The 20,710-nt window shown below is 39.8% G+C and overlaps 1 protein-coding gene across 5 annotated transcripts in view; it reads left to right on the plus strand.

Annotated features, from left to right (window-relative positions):
• LOC111151608 (mbt domain containing 1) overlaps positions 1 to 20,710 on the plus strand; it is a 68,634-nt gene that overhangs the window by 12,546 nt on the left and 35,378 nt on the right. For 4 of the 5 annotated variants that reach the window (XM_022509700.1, XM_022509704.1, XM_022509701.1 and 1 more), the window contains exons 3-4: positions 11,961 to 12,162; positions 19,590 to 19,729. In XM_022509700.1, the coding sequence (XP_022365408.1) occupies positions 12,009 to 12,162; positions 19,590 to 19,729 (294 nt within the window). In that variant the 5' untranslated portion in view covers positions 11,961 to 12,008. The remainder of the gene's footprint in view (positions 1 to 11,960; positions 12,163 to 19,589; positions 19,730 to 20,710) is intronic. The other variant, XM_022509703.1, reaches the window with a different exon arrangement.

Here is a 20,710-nt window from a genome sequence, read left to right on the forward strand (position 1 = left end):
AACAATTGTAGGCATAGTAATGGGAAAAGAAATAAAAGTCCCTTTGCAGATGGCATGATGGTTCATCTGGAAAGCCCTGGAAAATCAATGACAAAACTATTTCAAAGTAATTTAGCAAGATTGAAGGTTATAAAATAAATCTTCATGTACTCAGTAACCAGTTACGCAATATAATGAGAGAAAATTGCTTTTATAAAGCAAAAAAAATAAATTCCTAAGAATTTGGTTTTAACAATGAAAATCTACATAAAGCAAGCTATAAAACATTTCTTAAAGACACAGTATACAATTGGGGAAACATTCCTTGTTTTTGGTTAAGACCTCAACCTCATGAGGTCACTTTCTTCCTGAGTTAATAAATTTAATGAGATCCTAATAATATCAGCGATTTTTGGTGTAGAACTAAACTAGTTAATACTGGAGTTCATTTGGAAAAATAAACATGCAAGAATATCAAAACATTAAGGGGGAGATCTCTGAGTGGAGTATAGCCCTACCAAATATCGAAATATATTAGGAGGACTCTATAATTTGAAAAGCAAGATACTGGCACATGAATAGACCAGTAAAACACTGTTAAGTCCAGATACGGACACAGCTACATATGGAAACCTAATGCTTTATTGAAGTGGTATTTCAAATCACTAAAACAAAAGGGACATTTTTTTTTCCCAAAGATTTTATTCATTTATTTTGACAGAGATCACAAGTAGGCAGAGAGGCAGGCAGAGAGAGAAGGGGAAGCAGGCTTCCTGCTGAGCAGGGAGCCGGATGCAGGGCTCCATCCCAGGACCCTGAGGATCATGACCTGAGCTTGAAGGCAGAGGCTTTAACCCACTGAGCCACGAAGGCGCCCCCAAAAGGGACATTTTAATAACGTGGCAGCATTAGACAGCCACTTAGGAAAAGATGACGTAGGTCAGTTCTTCACACCATGCATAAGAATAAATTCCAAGTGGATCAGAGGTCTACATATTAAAAAAATGTACAGATAGCAAAATATGGGTAAACTTTTTTCTATGCAGTGGTTATAAGGAAAAGTTTTCAATGAGTCAAAATCAAGTTACAATAAAATACTGATAAATTTTACTACTTTTAAAATATTAATTATATGACAACTTTATAAGCAAAATCAAAACTTGCTATATATTACAAAGTTCCTAAATACACAGAACTTTAAAAAAAAAAAAATCTAAGAGACTGGGGTGCCTGGGTGGCTCAGGAGGTTGGGCTTCTGCCTTCGGCTCGGATCATGATCTTAGGGTTCTGGGATCGAGTCCCGCATCGGGTTCTCTGCTCTGCGGTGATCCTGCTTCTTCTCTCTCCCTCTCTGCCTGCCTCTCTGCCTACTTGTGATCTCTGTCAAATAAATAAATAAAATCTTAAAAAAAAAAAATCTAAGAGACTAAAAACCCTAAAGAAAAAAGAGCAAAAGAACACACATTGTATCAACATACAAAAGAAAATAAAAAATGGCTCTGTGTAAAACAATACTGAGCACATGTTGGTTTGTTTTTTGTTGTTTTTTTTTTTTTAAGATTTTATTTGTTTGACACAGAGATCACAAGTAGGCAGAGAGGCAGGCAGAGAGAGAGGAGAGGAAGCAGGCTCCCCTCGGAGCAGAGAGCCCAACGTGGGGCTCAATCCCAGGACCCTGGGATCATGACCTGAGCCGAAGGCAGAGGCTTCAACCCACTGAGCCACCCAGGCACAGCCACATGTTGGTTTTTAATACCATTCCTCACTGAAAAGAATGAGAGCTCCTTGGAGAAATGGGTGAACAATGTAGATAGAAAATGATCCTGGAATATCTTGATATGCCAGAAAGTAAGTCAACACTTAATAAGTAATGATGGGAGCATGTCACAGGGATGTAGGAGCCAGTTTGAGGGAATCCAAGTAGCTGAATATGGGATGATTTGAGCCCCAAAATAATTGAGGACATTGATGGATTATAAACCATTGGGGTGAAAAAGAGGTGTGAATTCATACTGATAATAAAGGTAGATAGGTAGGCAAATATATGAGGATGATGGAAGAATTTTGTGCTGACTGGTAAAAGAGTACTAGAATTACAAAATTATTTTGTAGCCATCATAGTAATGTTTGGTTTGGCAGGAGTTACTGGATGCTAACTTTAGGGGTGGGATGGAGTGAGATTTCAATGAGAAACAATATTTGCACATTTTAAAATACATCTGCAAGATTTCTTATTAGTTGTAAGGAGAAAAATAGTGTACAGTGGAAAACTGGATAGCGCCTTGAAATAATGATTAAAATTAACACCAGCAGAGAGGGCCGCATAGGCATCTTATGCCTCTGGATGTAATGTTCTGAGAAGGTTATCTCCCTTATGTAGCATTACGGGGATATAACTTGATCTAATGCGGAAACAGGAGGACCATCAAATGAGAAACATTCTATTAGGAAGGTGGAGAGAGAGCCTGCATTATTCAGAAGTAATCTTCCAGATTAAAGGAAGCTAAGGACACAAATAGGACATGGGATCCTGGATGGAATGGAAAAAGGCTATATAAGGACATTATTGGGTCCATTGGACTATGGATGGTAAATTGGGGGAAAGTATCTCATTAATGTTAAATTTCTTGAAACTGTTAACTCTGTGGTAGTTATGAGAGAACAATTTTATTTTTAGAAAATGCGTACTGAATTTGGGGTGGACAAATAGATATTAATTATGCAACTTACTCTCAAACAGCTTAGCAAAATGTCTATGTATTTAGAAGAATAAAACAAATGAGGCAAAATGTTAATAATTGGCAGATCTCAGTGGAGTACACAGGATTTCATTGTACTATTGTCCAAATTCCCTAGAAGTTTGAAGTTCTTCCCAAGTAGAAAGTTTAAAAAAAAAACAAAAAAAACTACACTAACATACCATTTTTCATCTGTTACATTGGCAGAAATAATCTCACTGTTGCTTATGCAAATGCAAAATGATAAAATTTCTATGGAGGAAAATTTGGTAATACCTAAATAAATTATATGTGCATTCGCTCTTCTACCCAAAGAATATACTCTGAAAGTATACCTCAGGCAGTTTTAAATGTATATGTATACATAAATGCGTAAGTTTGTTCATTGAGGCAATGCTTGTAATAGCAAAACACTGATGTTTTGTCTGTCCAAAGGAGATTGATTGAGTAAACACAAACACAGCAGAGTACTGTACCGCTGAAAAAAGAATGAAGAGAAGATGTCTATGCACCGAAAAGGAACAATTTCTAGGATATATTTCTGAATTACTAAAAGCAAAGAACAGAAATTTAGTGTGTGGCCTTTTCTGTAAGAAAGAAGAATAAGGAAATAAATACACCTATTTACCTTTTCAAAATAGACACACACAAGAAGGGTGAACCAGAAAGCAATAAAGTTAGTTACCTGCCTGCAAAGGTGGATGGTGAGACAGGAGATTTTTTCCAAGTTGCAACTTTTTATAGTTCTTTATATTTGGAAGCAGAACAGTGTTTTAGATAGGCCCCAGAAATGAAATTATTTCAGTAAGGATGACAGGGAAGACTAAAAACCAAACTCAGTTTATTTCAAATCATAACATAACCACAGTAAAGGCGGGAGAAATAAACAATCCAAGCAACTCTAAAACTCAATACTCTGACCATTAATTTAAGGAGATGGGACTACAAAGAAATTCTGGACTCATAAGTTTGTTTTTTGCAGCAGTATGGATGTAATCCTGCAACTACTAAAATGTATGGAAGGACTGAGCGAATGAGTACGTGTAATTTGGGTGGAAGCCAGGGTTTTCACTATGGAAGAAGAGAGCTCCAAATACAGATGTGGGAAGATAAGGGAAAGCCCTAAAGGATGGATTGGAATTGGAGTTAAAAGTGTGAACTCATGATTTCCTGAGATAGCATATCTATGTATGATATATTCCAGTTCCATCTACTGAAGGACCCAGAGACAGAGACTTCGATAGTGCTGAGCACATGGAGTCCCCACATCTTTATTTCCGATAGCCCCCACTGAAAGAAACTGGGGCTCTCTGAAGAAATGGTTGATTCTAGGGTTGGGACAGGAAAATGAGTGTCAGATAAACCTGGAATATCTTGTTATGCCAGAAAGTAAGGAGTTGCTCAAACAATGATACAGGCCTGTCAGAATGACATGACTCAGCTGGATGGGCTCCCATTGGCTAAATCTGGAACAGTTGGAGCTCCAGAAAACTAAGGACTATAATGAATTATAGGGCACTGAAAAGTAGGAATCCATGAGTGAATACCCATAATAAGAGAAAAAAGAAGGATCTTCCCTACAGAAGAATGCCAACTAAGAATATGGAAGAAATTCTGAGGCTGGCAAATCCTAGTTACAGATTGGGCAGGATCCTTTTTGGATGCTAAATCTAGAGTGAAATTTGGATGAACAGTATTTGTATAGACTTTAAGTATCTCCCTGTAGATTGCTTATTAAAAGAGGGAAAATAGTAGGGCTGCTGTGGAAAACCAGGCCACACCTAGACCAGGTCTTCTCATCACTGATAAGACGCAGGTGGAAATCCCATCACCTGGCTTTGCTACCGCTACCCTGAGAGACATTGTTAACTGGAGACGTACAACAGGAGAGAAAACCTCACATAAACCTGAAAGGAAATCTGTGTGGAAGAACTCCAGATTATTTGTGTGGATGCACAGCTGTCAAGGAGAGGGAGCCCAACTCCCCACTTCACAAGTGTAGACTTCACAAAGTCGCTTCCGGAAAGTATAGTGTGTAGAGGGGTTAGGAGTAATTTTATAACAAAAAAACCTGAAAAATACTGCTTCAGGTAGAGGTGACCAAGGTCAATACCAACAGGGGTAAGTCATGTTAGTAGTAGGTTTCCTTATATGATTTGATGAAAAGGGTACTTCTCAGTACCGCTGATCTTTTTTCCAAAAAACCACCCTGGCCTGATGCTGAGGAAATTATGAGACAGATCTCAGGAGAGGATCATTGAACAAAATACCTGACCAGGGACTCCTCAAAACTGTCCAGGTCATCAAAAACCAGGAAAGGAAAACCTGGGAAATTGTCACAGCCAAGAGGAGCTTTAGGGGACATGACAACTCAATGTTATTTGAGGCTTGGAAAAGAAATAGAACATTAAGTAAAAATGAAGGAAATGCAAAAATAGTTCACATTTTCTAAAGTTTTATATAAATGGAGTCACACAGCATGTGCTCTTGTCTGTTTTTTCGCTCAGTGTAATTATTTTGAGACTTATCCATGTCGTGTGTATCAACTCATTCCTTTTTATTGCTGAGCAGCAATATGGAATCACTATGTGGATATGCCATAATTTGTTTACTCATTCGCTTGTTGATATTTGGGTTGTTTCCAATTTTGAGCTAGTACGACCATTCATGTATGTGTGTACATGCACAGACACATGTCTGTGTGTGGATCTTTCTTTTCATTTATTTTCGGTAAATAGGAACGGAATGGGTGATAGGTGGCATATATTTAACATTTTAACAAACTGCCTCTTTTACAAAATACTTTTGTACTATTTTACCTTCCCGTCTGCAGTGTTTGAGAGTTCTTGTTTGCTGCCTAGACCATAGAGGGTTGGTGTTTTTGTTTTTGTTTTTAATTTGGGGCAATCTAATAGATGTACAAGAGTGTCTCATGGTTTTAATTTGCACTTTCCTAATGACCAGTGCTCTTGAGCATCTTTTCCTGACCTTGTTTACCATCCATATATCTGTGAGTAGTTTGTTGTGTTGTTGTACCTGTTTTTTTAATTGGACTGCTTCAGTTGAGTTTGGGTAATTCTTTGTATATCCTAGGTACCAATCCTTTATCAGACATGTGATTTGCAAATAACTATTCTCCAGTCTGTGTCTTATCTTATTCTCTTAATAGTATATTTCAAGGACCAGTTTTTACTTTTGATAAAGTCCAAATTGTCAGCATTTTTCATTTATGTATCATACTTCCGATGTCATATCTAAAAATTTTATGCCTACCTAAGGTCATGAAGATTCTCTCCAATTTTTTTTTTTCCCTAGAAGTTTTATAGTTTCAGTTCTTTTAGGTCGGTGATCCACTTTGAGTTAATTTTTGTAGATGACGTGAAGTATAGATCAGAATTGGGTTTTCTTTTTGTTTTTTTAATTTTGTAATCTATTCAATCCAGCACCTTTTGTTGAAAAGACTATCTTTTTTTCCACCAAATTACCTTTTCTCTTTTTTTCTTTAATTTTTTAATTGGATGTGGTTGACACAATGTTAACCTTGGTTTCAGGTGTACAACATAGAGGTTATCTTGCCCCTTCTGTTTTTATATTTCAAGATTTTGTTCACTGACGGTGTTCTATTCTTACATCCCTGAAGAATTTCATTTTTTTCTTAAAAGTTTTTTTTAATTTATTTATGAGAGAGCATGTGCATGAGCAGGGGGGAGGGGCACAGGGAGAAGCAGACTCCCCACAGAGAAGGAGCCTGATGGAGGGCTCTGTCCCAGGACCTCAGGATCATGATGACCTGAGCCAAAGGCAGATGTTTAACCAATGGAGCTACTCAGGTGCCGCATTAATTTTATTTTTGAAGGTTTTGTTTTGTTTTGTCTTCTGCTCTTTATGTTGCTTCTGTTTCCTTATAGGTTGTTTTTTCCTGAAGATTTGTTTTGGTCTTTCACATTCTCAGAGGCCTTTGTTTTATTTTGTTTTAAGATTTTATTTATTCATTTGAGAAAGTGAGCGAGAGAGCCCACGAGCAGGGCCAGAGGGAGAGGGAGAAGCAGGCTTCCCGCTGAGCAGAGAGCCCAATGCAGGGCTCGATCCCAGGACCCGGGATCATGACCTGAGCCGAAGGCAGAAGCTTTAACCCACTGAGCCACCCAGGCGCCCCTCAGAGGCTTCTCTTAAATGATTGGTGATCCTTGCCTGTCACTAAGCTGCTGATCGTACTGAATGAGCCTGAGGTTGGACTTTTTAAGGAATAAGATTCACTGCGGTGATTGGTCCCTTTTTAAATCTTGAGTGCTTTGCACTGGTGCTATGATCTGTTTAAATGTGTTTTTCTTTTTCTCATGTTTTGTTTTCAGTGTTTTTGCAGAATTCTCAGCCAGTCTTTCATTCAACATCTCCATATTCTCTCCTCTGAGAATTCATATCAGACATTTATTAGATCTTTACATTTTATGTCCTTTTAACCTCTTTTCTGTATTTCTGTTTTTCTTTGCTGTGTTTTGGTTGTTTTCTTAATCTTCCATTTCCCTATTTCTTTTTTAGCCATGTTTGATCTATTCATTGAGGTGTTTTCGTGGGGGGTGTTTTTTTCATTACAGCAGTTATATTTTTCATTCACAGAAGTTATATTTGATTCTTTTCAGGTCTGCCTGATGACTTTTTATTATTTTCTTCATTTTTTAATAATAATTTTCCTTTTTTCAGATTTCTTTTTTTTCCTTAAGATTTTTATTTTTTTTAAAGATTTTATTTATTTATTTGACACAGAGAGAGAGACAGAGATCACAAGTAGGCAGAGAAGCAGGCAAAGAGAGAGGAGGAAGCAGGCTCCCGCTGAGCAGAGAGCCCAACACGGGGCTCGATCCCAGGACCCTAGGATTACAACCCAAGCCTAAGGCAGAGGCTTTAACCCACTGAGCTACCCAGGCGCCCCTAAGATTTTTATTTAACTGAGAGAGAGAGAGATCATGAGAGGGGAGAGGGTTCCAGGGAGAACCAGACTCCCTGCCGAGCCAGGAGCCCAATTCAGGACTCGATCCTGAGACTCCAGGATTATGACCTGAGCCTAAGGCAGTTGCTCAACCAACTGAGCCACCCAGGCACCCAAGATTTATTTATTTCGAAGAGAGAAGAGAGCATGCACACACGTGTGTGGTGGGAGGAGGGCGGGGGTGGCACAGAGGGAGAGGAAGGAGAATCTCAAGCAGACTCCCTGCTGAATGAGAAACCCAATGCAGGTCTCATCCCACAACCATGAGATCATGACCTGAGCCAAAATCAAGAGTCAGTTACTTAACAGACTAAGCCACCCAAGTGCCCCTTTTTATTTCATCTTAAACAGTTTTTGGGACCCCTGGGTGGCTCAGTCAGTTAAGTATCTGCCTTCAGCTCAGGTCATAATCCCAGGGTCCTGGGATCAACCCCCACATTGGACTCTCTGCTCAGCTGTGAGCCTCTTCTCCCTCTCACTCTTTCCTCCTCCCTCTCTCTGTCAAGTAAATAAATCTTTAAAAAAAAAAAAAAAAAAACAGTTCTTGAATAGTTCTTTTACTCTGTCTAGCAATTTCCGTGCCTGTTTGGGATTCCTAATCTATTTCTACTGACAATTGTGATGGATTGCTTATTATATGTTTGATTCTTGATTGTGTGCTCATACTTGGTCAAATCTGTGGGAATGCTGAAAGGCCTGAATTGTAGGTGATTATTTCTTGAAATGATTTAGGATGCTTTTGCTGGGTTTCATGGGGCACTAGTGGCCTGAAACTAATGTCTTGAGCTGGGGATTCCCTGACCATCTAGGGTAGTGTAAGTTATATCCTCAGAGGTGCAGGAGAGCAGGCCTGTGATTATAAAATCCCAGCGTAGCCTCTCCACCCAGAACATGGGCAGAAAAGACCCACTTGTAGGTCCTCTTTTGCATGTAGTCAGATTTTTTTTTCCCTACCTACCCTTTCATTGAAGTCGCAGCCCCCTTAGGGATTTTGGTCTCACTCGGGAGTTTCCAATTAAGTTCCCCTGCAGTAAATGGTAAGTTTAACATAGAGTAAGTTGGTTATAGCTCATATGTATAATTCATTAGTATTCTTTCCTAATCTAAGAAAAAAATACTGAAGGAACACCACTTCCCAAGTAGAATGTAGCTCCCCACCTAGTGTGTCCTGGATTTGTCAAGTTAATTCATCCCTGCAATGCTTGGGACATAGTCAGGGGCCTCAGACTAGGTACATTCAGGGGCTTATAACCCTTGCATTGTACAGCTGATCATTTTCTTTGTGTGCTGGAACTATGGAAAAGACTGTATATTCTATATCCCTCTTAAATTACCATAATGTTCATAAGCATGTTAAAGGTTTAAAGAGGCCTTGAGGGGCGCCTGGGTGGCTCAGTGGGTTAAGCCTCTGCCTTCGGCTCAGGTCATGGTCCCAGGGTCCTGGGATCGAGCCCCGCATTGGGCTCTCTGCTCAGCAGGGAGCCTGCTTCCTCCTCTTTCTCTGCCTGCTTGTGATCTCTGTCAAATAAATAAATAATCTTTAAATAAATAAATAAATAAAGAGGCCATGAAATAAGGAAAATTTTACAAATGTATTTGAGCATAATACTTTTTTTTATACTTTTTTTTTTTTTTTTTTTTTTTTTTTACGTTAACAGCCTGTAATGTTGAAACCGAGATGTTTATCATTGTTGACCCCCTGAAACTACAAGGTTATATTCGCTGGCAAGTAGAGTCTGAATAAGATACTCTGCACTGACATTTAGGGGTCAGTAATAAATATGCATTAGCTGCTAACCGGGCTGGCTGTAAAGTGGACAACCTTATATGACGACTATGGATATAAAAGATCATCTCTGCATGGATGTGAGCCGTATGAATCTACTAGAACTTAAAATTCTAGCCAGTGTTTATTAAGTGTGCATTCCAGACACTGTGATAAATATTTCATAATGTCTTTCCATTCCCCTCAGGAAAAAAGAATGTATCACTTCTTTGCCCTGGCCTTCAAGGGTTCTCATCATGTGGCCTCTATATCCTCCTGCAACCCCATCTCGTAGACCTCTCACACAGCACCAGCCACACTGGCCTTTCAGTGTGCCACATATGTTCCAGCCTTGTTCTTGTTCTTTGATCTGCCTAGAATATTCCAGCACCAAATATTCAATTGACTGCCTTTTTTGGCATCAGGGTCTTATCTCACCAAGGGCTTATCTCACCAAGGCCTTTCCTCACCCCTGAATCTTAGCTGACCACTCCTGCCTCAGTTTGACTCTGACTTCACGTGGCCTTGCTTGGATTCCTCCCTGCCAGTAGACTGGTAGCCTGTGTGAAAAGTCTTGTCTGCTTTATTACATTACTCTGTCTTTAGCTTCTGCCACTGTGAGACACACAAATGCTTGATAAACAGTTGTTGAATGTTCAGTGAATAGGGAAAGAAGCTCATAACTTGTTTCACAGCTGAGTTCACAGCCAATGAATGGCAGAGCCACGACCCAAAGCTAGGGCTATCCGAATTCTGTGCTGTTAGCACCACCCCTCACTCTAACAAGGACTATCCCAATCCTTACCACCTTATCAGTTCAAAATGTTGCTAGACTTTCTTTTGGCATTGCCCTCAGAATCTTCCTCTTGAAATCTGGTGGTAGCAGATTTTGATTCTTTGAAAATACATTTGATTTTTTTTTAAATACCTGCAAGTTATTCTGTTAGGTAGTCAAGCTAGGGAAAACTGTTGAGGGAAATGGAATTACAAAGTAGCCACATACAATATGGTTTTCTTCTTAAAACTGGATTTAAAAGAGAGTTCTAAAAGAAGGATACTTTAAGAAGAAGGGGCCTTGGGGCGCTGGGTGGCTCAGTGGGTTAAGGCCTCTGCCTTTGGCTCAGGTCATGGTCCCCGAGTCCTGGGATCGAGCCCCATGTCGGGCTCTCTGCTCAGCGGAGAGCCTGCTTCCTCCTCTCTCTCTCTCTGCCTGCCTCTCTGACTACTTGTGATCTCTGTCGAATAAATAAATAAAATCTTTAAAAAAAAAAAAAGAAGAAGAAGGGGCCTTCTTAAAAGAAAGTTTTCATTTGGGTATAAAATACTTCCATTGTGTGGATTAAGAAACGGATTGTGTCACTTTCATAGTTACACTTGATACATGGGAAAATCAGTTTCCCATACCTGCAGGTTTCCCATACCTGCATACTTAAAAATAATTGCTCAGTAGCTCAGTATCTCAAACTAAAAGATGCATTTGCTTGGTTTTATTTTTGTCAGGCTTTGAATAACAGATTTCAACTTGGTTATTGGTCATGGTAGGAAGTTAGACCGGACCCGGAAAGAAATTGAGCAAAAAGTGTAAAATGATACCCAAAAAATACTAAGTGAAGCAAAAGAATAAGGATGGGTGCCAGACTCTAAAGATTGTTTGGTTGGTACTTTGCCCTCTAGTTGTAACTCACTGTGATATTTGTGTCATATTTTTTTGAAGTTTTCTTTTGTTCCCTGTGTTGCTCCTATTTCCTTATAGATTATTGTTTCCTGAAGATTTTGTTTCTCTCTATTTTCCTGTTTTCTTTCTACTTTCTTCTCACTAATCTCAAAGTTTTGTGGTGTATTATTATATTATTGTAGATATCTACAGTTTCAGAGCTGAAAGGCAAATTGAGAAATCATTTATCTGTTTATTATGTATATTTCACCACAATTTAAAAAAAAGACAAACCGTCTAACCTACTCTTTTTTTTTTTTAAGTTTTTTTTTTTTAATTTACTTATTTGACAGAGAGAAATCACAAATAGGTAGAGAGGCAAGCAGAGAGAGAGGGGGAAGCAGGCTCCCCGCCGAGCAGAGAGCCCAACGTGGGGCTCCATCCCAGGACCCTGAGATCACAACCCGAGCCAAAGGCAGAGGCTTAACCCACTGAGCCACCCAGGCGCCCCTAACCTACTCTTTTTTATAGAGAAGTGACCCACCTAGTTTATGGCAAAGCTTAAATTACATGGTGATCTTCTGATCCTACTCAGCGTTCTTGCTATCACCATTGACATTCTTGTTCGCTAACATGGTAGCTAATGAAGTTGCACCTTATAGAAAGGGAAGCGTCTGTTTTGAAACAAGCGTTTCATTACAAAATAAAATTATCATTTCTGGGGGCTAGATCTTCATTTTTCAGATACCACTTACCACAATTTGAACTAAATTAATTGAGGGGGTTGGGGGCGTATTCGTTCTGTATCATGGATCATTGATTTCTTCTACTTTCAAGACCGAACATTCTTCACGCTCTGAAAGGAAAAGGAGAGACTCATTCGGGATGTTTGACGGTTATGATAGCTGCAGTGAGGACACGAGTAGCAGTTCCAGCTCTGAGGAGAGTGAAGAAGAAGTTGCTCCTTTACCTTCGAACCTCCCAATTATCAAAAACAATGGACAAGTGTACACGTACCCAGATGGTAAATCTGGCATGGGTGAGTATTTCCAGCCTTCCACTGTTACTCAGCTTCATGATGGAGGTTATGTTCTAGTTTGATTTCTTCTGTCATTTCCCTTCCTTAGAATTTTTTAAGGAAAAAAGAAACACAGTCTGAGGCTTACAGTTGGAGATGAGATCCTAGATTTCGGTTTGAACTCTTTATCTTGCCTACCTCCTGTATTCTGGCGGAAGGCAAGGAGAACAAAATAAAAACAAAAGGCTATTGAGAAACATAATGTGGACGTGAATTCAGTCATCAGATAGTAAATCCCCATGTAACTGAAAGTGTGTAGGATCACAGGCTTGTAGAGTTAACAGACGCTTGCAGGGTAAAGTCTCGCTTCTCTACAGAAATTCCTCATGGGATGTTTTCTGTTAACACTTCCATTGATAAGGTATCTATGATTACCAGAATATCCTTTATATTGCACCAAAATTATCCGTGCTCTGGATTTTGTTGTTGAGTCTTAATTTTGCCTTTTAGAGCTACACAGAATAATTCTAATCCTTGTTATAGTGGTCTCCCTTCCCACTAGAACACTCTGAGTAACTCTAGTTGCTTCAGTGATTTCTCATAATATTACAGTGTATTTTAATTCATCGGTATGTCCTGCTCACCATCTTCTAGGCATACTTTGAATTAGTGGTAATGGGGTGACAGCCTGTCCTGCCTTGCCTGAGACTGTCCTCTTTTTAGGATTGAAAGTCCTCTACCCTAGAAAGCACCTCAAGCAAATGTTTGGTCACCTATATAATTAGGACAGTAGGTAGTTCCACCTTTGTCTCCCTTTCTCAGGACTGTGTTTCCACTCATGCCCCAGAATTGCTCTAGCTTTTTTTTTTTTTTTTTTTTTTAAATTTAAGATTTTACTTATTTATTTGACACAGAGAGAGAGATCACAAGTAGGCAGAGAGGCACACAGATAGAAAGGAGGAAACAGGCTCCCTGCCAAGCAGAGAGCCCGATGTGGGGCTTGATCCCAGGACCTGAGCCAAAGGCAGAGACTTCAACCCACTGAGCCACCCAGGGGCCCCTGCTCTAGTTTTTTTTTAAAGTAACACTGATTTTGCATATAGCTGAAACTCTTTCATCTTTTCTACAACTTGACCAGTAAGCCAATTAAACCAGTTTTGTGCATTTGCAGTTAACTTTTTTTTAAAGATTTTGAAGTAATCTCTCCATCCAGCATGGGGCTTGAATTTAGAACCCCAAGATCAAGAGTCACATGTTCTACCACTGAGCCAGCCAGAGACCCCAGTTTTCTGTTTTTTAATAAATGGTATGAGGCTAATTTGAGTATACTTTTAGGAAAGGCGCAAGCAAGGGCTATGGGAGCATGAAAGGCATGCTGAATCTTCACTGGGTCCAACCAGAGAAGGCTTCACAGGGCAGGCAGCCTTTGAGCCAGCTTTGAAGGACAAAGGCAGAAGGCGTGGGAGTAGCCTGTGAAAGGAGCGAACTATACTAGCAAAGGCTGGGAGGTAGGACTTTGAAGGAATAATGCTGGGCCATTCAATTATGGCAGACACATAGGCGACTGACCACAAGAAACATCACTGAGAGATGAAAGACCTGGAAATACAACCATTTTGTGTCCTGCAGTGCCTGAAAACATATTTTTAAATCAGTCAGTGCTCACTGAGGGCCTCCCACAGGCTTCAGATACTTGCTGTCAGCAAAAAGGCTTCCTATTGGCGAAAGCTGAGGGACACACTCCCACTTCATTTGGGAGCCAGACAAGGTCATCTCCAAGGACATCACAAAGACTCGGGCACAGGGGAAAGAAGGTAGATTAAGCAGATTTGGAGTTAAATTTTTGGCCTTGGGCAGAGTTCTAACCCACTGAGCCTGTTTTTCTGTCTGTACAGTTGAGATGTGGTTACCTGCTAGGCAGAGTGGCCTGAAGGCAGGGGTGAGGGAAGTATCCCCAGAAGCCCCATCTGGGGCTGCATACACCAGGGATGCCTGAGAACACCGAACGGGAATAGGATCCAGCCTTGTTTGATACCACTTAGGTTCTGAAGTGAGTCCGCCATGATACCATCCTGATTTTAAAATTGAGGAATGATTCAGGGCCTGAAGAGGAACCAGGAATGATTTCAAACTTACTCCCAGGTTGAGGCTGTAGTAAAATTAGTTTCACATTTCTCTTAATGGCTGTCTTGATAAAGGGAAGCAGAGTAGCAGTGATCGGAGCTTAAATAACTGTCAGAACCTCAGCTGCCAAAAGCCAGGTTCCGGGGCCTCGCCATGGGTCTAAGGGCAAAAGACTGGCGCTGACCTCCGCAGGCCTGTCCATCAGGATGATGGGCAGCAAGTATATCTGCAGAGTTTTCCCCTTTGGATACTGGATGAGCTGCACACTGTGCTGGTCCTTGGAGACCTCTCTCTGAGTGTGGCAGGATATCTGGTAAGAATTAAGCATTTCCTCAGTCCCCAAAGGACAGGCTCTGGGTTTGGAAACAGAAAAGCTTCTGGGGGCTTTCCTTTTGAGACAAGCCGAGTTCTAACCCCTTTCCAGCTACAGTTGATTTTTTTTTTTTTTTTAAGATTTTATTTATTTATTTGAGAAAGAGAGCACACATGCACGCCCAAGTCAGGGGAAAGGGGAGAAGCAGATGCCCAACTGAGCTGGGGGCCCGCCACTGGGTTAAATCTCAGGACCCTGGGATTGTGACCTGGGTCGAAGGTAGCTGCTTAACCAGCTGAACCATCCAGGTGCCCCTGCAGTTGATATTTTAAATCCAAGGCTTAAGACTTTAAATTATTCTGGGAGCAACCGGGTGGCTCAGTCAGTTAAGCATCTGACTGTTGATTTCTGCTCAGGTCATGAGATCCAGCTCAGAGTCAAACCTGCTTAAGATTCTCTCACCCTGGGGGCCTGGGTGCTCAGTGGGTTAAGCCTCTGCCTTCAGCTCAGGTCATGATCTCAGGGTCCTGGGATCGAGTCCCGCATCGGGCTCTCTGATCAGCAGGGAGCCTGCTTCCTCCCCTCTCTCTGCCTGCGTCTCTGCCTACTTGTGATCTCTCTCTGTCAAATAAGTAAATAAAATCTTTAAAAAAAATAAATAATAAAAAATTTTTAAAAAGATTCTCTCACCCCCTCCCCATTCCTAAATAAATAAATAAATAATTTCACATAACCTGTTTCTTACTAAATTTTGGTCTTTTTAGAAATTTTTTATTTCTGATTCTGTCATTTAATGTTGAAGGTTGTGTTGTATAATATTCTAGTTTTGTGCCATTTGCAGATTTGATGATAATGCCCTATAGGTCATATTCTAGTCTTTCAATTAAAAAGTTGAACAGCACAGAGCCTGGTACAGAGAGGTAGGCCGTATCAAAAAATTTCCCATCACTGGGGCACCTGGCCGACTCACTTGGAAAAGCATGTGACTCTTCATCTCAGGGCCGCCATGAGTTTGAGCTCCGTGTTGAGCATAGAGAGTACTAAAAAATAAATAAATAAAACTTTTTAAAAATTGGGGTTGCCTGGCTGCCTCAGTTGGTAGAGCATGCAGCCTCTGATCTTGGGGTTGTGGGTTCACGTCCCACATTGGGTATAGAGATTACTTAAAAATAAAATCTTTAAAAAAAAAAAAAAAACTTCCTGTCATTTATCAGGACCAACTAGGTATAGTCATGTGGTCAGTTAAAACCTACCTGGATGTCTTCTACTTCACCTTAAATTTCTTGGTCACTATTGACAAAGCTGCATGAGATTTTATCAAAGTGTTAACTCTTTTTCCTCTCTTTTTAAGTTGGGTTTTGTTTTGTTTTTTTTTGACAGAGATAGTGCAAGTAGGCAGAGCAGCAGGGAGAGGGAGAGGGTGAAGCAGGCTTCCCACTGAGCAGGGAGCCCAACGTGGGGCTCGATCCCAGGACCCTGGGATCATGACCTGAGCCAAAGGCAGACGCTTAACTGACTGAGCCACCCAGGCGCCCCTAAATGTGTTGACTCTTAAAAAAAAAAAAACAAAAAAAAAACTGCTATTAATACATAATTTGACCCTCGAACAACACGGGTTAGGAGTGCCAATCCCTCACACAGTCAAATATGTGTGTAACCTTTGACTCCCCAAAAACTTAATTACTAATAGCCTACTGTTGACCAGAAGCCTTACTAATAACTTTAACAGTCGACTAACATGTTTTGTATGTTTTTTACATTATATAATGTATTCCTACAATAAAGTAAGCTAGAGAAAAGATTTTTAGGACAGTCATAAGAAGGAGAAGATACATTTACAGTACCATATCATATTTATTGAAAAAAATCCACATACAGATGGACCCACACAGTTCAAACCTATGTTGTTCAAGGGTCAACTCTATACTCTTGCCATGGTTTAGTTTTACCAGTCCAGTACTAGTATCACAAAAGGAAATAAGGCTTATTGAGACTCTATGTGTCCAGGTCTATTTTAAATACTAGAGATGCAGAGAGAATACAGAATAGTCCCTGCCTTGGTGGTGCTTACAGACTCGTCCTGGGAATCATAGTTGGATATGTAGAATTCTTAACAAAGATTCACTGTCCCTTGGGATCACAACTTCTTTACCTAGATGGTCACAGACCTTTTTACTTATCTGTTCTGTAATTTTTTCAACAGAGAACCATTCCGTTTTTTCTCTCTTTAAACATCCTTTCTTCATCTCTAATCCTGTGATACCTTATCTTTCTTTCATGATTTCACAAGAGATTTTTAAGTACTGGTGGAACTACAGGTCCCTCCAGTTTAACTGGGTGGAGATTTAAACCCACTCAGGCATTTGTTTGCTGTGTTACTTTCTAGGTTTGTTTTTTTCCCCCCTCTTTTGAGGAATAAATGACAAATATGGTTGTATGTATTTAACATGTACAACGTGATGATTCTGTATTTACACACACACATACATACATGTTGTGGAATGATTACCAAGATCAAGGTAAGTAACCTATCCATCACTTCATATAGTTCTTCTGTGTGTAGGGTAGTGGAAAAGAACATGATATCTACTCCCAGCAACTTTCCAGTATGCAGTACAGTATTTTTTTTTTTTTTAAGATTTTTTTTATTTGCCAGAGAGAGCGTGCACAAGCAAGGGTGAGCAGCAGGCAAAGAGAGAAGCAGGTTCCTTGCCGAGCAAGGAGCCAGATGTGGGACTGGATCCCAGGACCCTGGGATTATCACCTGAACCAAAGGCAGACAGACACTCAACCTAAAGGCATCCTCACAGTACAGTATTATTAACTATACTTACCATGCTGTATGTTAGATCTTCACAATTTACTGTTTTTATAGTTGAAACTTTGTACCCTTTAACCTACATGTTACCAACCCCCCAGAGGCTGGCAGTCACCATCCTGTTTTCTATTTCTATGAAATCGGCCTTTTTTTTTTTTTTTAAAGGATTCCACATGTAAATAATCCCATACATATTTCATTTAGCATATGCCCTCCAGGTTTAACCCTGTTGTCATAAATGGTAGAATTTTCTTCTTTTTTTGTGAATGAATAGTATTTTATATGTGTGTGTGTGTGTGTATATATTTACACACCGCATTTTGTATCTCCATCTATCAGAGTACATGTAATTGTTTTCATTATCTTGGCTTTTGTGACTTATGCTGCGGTGAACACGGGAATGCAGGTATTTGATTGAAATACTGATTATCAATCAACTAATTATTGACAAGGGCAACAAGAATACAGAATAGGACGAGGACAATCTCTTTAATGAATGGTGTTGGGAAAACTGGATATGCACATGCTAAGGAATGAAACTGGATCCTTGCAGCACTCAACAGAAATTAACTTGAAATGGATTAGACTTTAATGTAAGACCTAAAACTAAAACACAAGAAAATAGGGGAAAGCTTTTTGACACTGGTCAAAACACTGGTGATTTCTTGGTTTAGACACAAAAGCAAAAACAAATGGGACGGGGCGCCTGTGTGGCTCAGTGGGTTAAAGCCTCTGCCTCATCAGGCTCTCTGCTCAGCAGGGAGCCTGCTTCCTCCTCTCTCTCTCTCTGCCTGCCTCTCTGCCTGCTTGTGATCTCTGTCTGTCAAATAAATTTTTTTAAAAATCTTAATTTAGGGGCACCTGAGTGGCTCAGTGGGTTAAAGCCTCTGCCTTCGGCTCGGGTCATGATCCCCGGGTCCTGGGATTGAGCCCCGCATCTGGCTCTCTGCTCAGCGGGGAGCCTGCTTCCTCCTCTCTCTCTGCCTGCCTCTCTGCATACTTGTGATCTCTGTCTGTCAAATAAATAAATAAAATCTTTAAAAAAAAATCTTAAAAATAAAATGGGACTACATCAAACTAAGGAGATCTACCCAATAATGGAAGCAGTAAATTGAAAAGACATCTTACAGAATGGGAAAAAATATTTGCAAATCATATCTGATAACTCCTTCAACTCAGTAGCAAAAAAACAAACAAAAATTCAAATGAAAAATGGGCAAGAACCTGAGTAGACATTTTTCCTAAGAAGACATACAGATGGCCTACAGGTATATGAAACAGGCTCAACATCACTAATTATCAGGAAAATAACTATCAAAACCCCAGTGAGATGCCACCTTACACCTGTTGGGATGACTGTTACCAAAATGATAAGAGATAACAAATGCTGGTGACGATGTGGAAAAAAGGAAACCCTTACACACACTGCTGATGGGAATGTAAAGCTATATATAGCCATTACAGAACACAGTCGGGCAGTTCCTTCAAAAAACTGAAACTAGAACTGTCCTGACCTAGCAGTCCCACTCCCCAGTTCATATCTGCTTACCTATTTTGAACTTCAGTTCTTGTGACCCTTCATCTAATTCTGCCTTTCAGATTGTTGTCCAGTGTGCAAATTTACAAAAGAGGCACATTAGGAAGCAGAGTCTTGTTTTCCTCTTATCAGAGGGAATAATCAAGCATCTACCTCAAGCTCTGAGCCTGTCCTTTCCTTCTTGTCCTCTGAACATAACATGAAAGAATCTGTGTATTACCCTTAGCATTTTCCCGAGACTTGGCTCTTTCAAGGTCGTGCTTCATGTTAAACGTTGCATTGCACTTCTGCTTATGTTTTGTTTATAATCCTCTCAAAAGGCTAGCGCTCTTAGTGTCTATGAAAATGCCTGGCACATGGTGAGCACTAAGGACATGTAAGTGGAATCTGCTTTATATTTGTTTGTGGGTTCGGACCCTTTGTAAAACCTGTTAGACTTTGAGCTACGGTCAAGACTTTCTGGAGCCGTAGCCATGGCATCATACCAGTCTTTTCTCTAACTTTCGTGGAGGCTTTTCCATCGTTTGTGTAACAGAAGACATTGTATGTCTCATGTTTAAAATAAAACCTTTAGGTAATAAGTTATTAAAACTGTGAGATTAAAAAACAGTTTTATTTTATGACCATGACACCCGTGTTTTCGTTTTCTTCATTAGCTACCTGCGAAATGTGTGGGATGGTTGGTGTGCGAGATGCTTTTTACTCCAAAACAAAGCGTTTCTGTAGCGTTTCATGTTCGCGAAGCTATTCATCAAACTCCAAGAAGGCAAGCATTTTGGCCAGACTTCAGGTAACGGTACAGAAACCTTCTTGTTCCTTATATCTGTTATTTCTATGGCTTTCACTGTTTACCTTTCATTTGATTGTGATTCACTACACTCCACTTTACCCAGTTGGCCAGTTCCCACTTTATACCCCACTGTTTGGTTTTTTTTTTTTTTGGAAATATATGGTCCCCAGAGTTTGCTCAGTGCATAAAATGGAGCAGCTGTTATAAATAGACAAGGCATACTATCCAAAGTAAACTATGAACTGTTTCTCTAAGTGAATGAAAAATATGTCTTCTTTTTCTGAATAAGCATAAATACAATAAACACCTTGTTATGTACAGGAACTGAAGCCTTTCTTCTCCCTGTTTTCTTTTGAGTTAATATCAAGATAGAATCATTCAGTATTTGGGGGGAAATGATTTACCCTTTGGTATTATTTCTCCATCATCTTTGCGTTGTACTCCAGATTGCAGCCTGTTTGATACCTTGAACAAATGTGTTTGGTTAATCCAACTAACCTTTTTGAGAACATTCATGGTATAAAAAGAAATTCGTCTTTCTTTAAATGTACAGCAATGCCTACAAAACGGAGATTTGACCATTTGACTAAGTTGTTACTATTATAGCATATAAATAATGTTATTAAGGCACTTAACTGATTTCTGTAATATATTTTATTTGATCACATTTTGCTTACTCTCCTTTAACTTACTGTGATCATTACATAGCACTGAAAGGATTATATAAATTCCCCAGATTAAGGAAATACATCACTTAGATGTATTTCTATATTTCAGATAGACAGTACGTAAGATCCTGAGCAGTGGTCTGTACCCAAATGGATGGCAGTTTGTCACACTGTGAATTTGGCCCATGATCATTTTGTCATTGATCTTTTGCGTTAGCACTAAAGGTATAAACCTCAGTCACTTGCTCTTTAAACATTAAATTATCTTCTCTTACCATATAAATAGCAATGCTTGGCAACCTGCATGAGTGAATAACCA

This window comes from Enhydra lutris, unplaced genomic scaffold, assembly GCF_002288905.1.
Source record: "Enhydra lutris kenyoni isolate GAN:26980312 unplaced genomic scaffold, ASM228890v2 scaffoldscaffold26, whole genome shotgun sequence".
Classification (NCBI taxonomy): domain Eukaryota; kingdom Metazoa; phylum Chordata; class Mammalia; order Carnivora; family Mustelidae; genus Enhydra; species Enhydra lutris.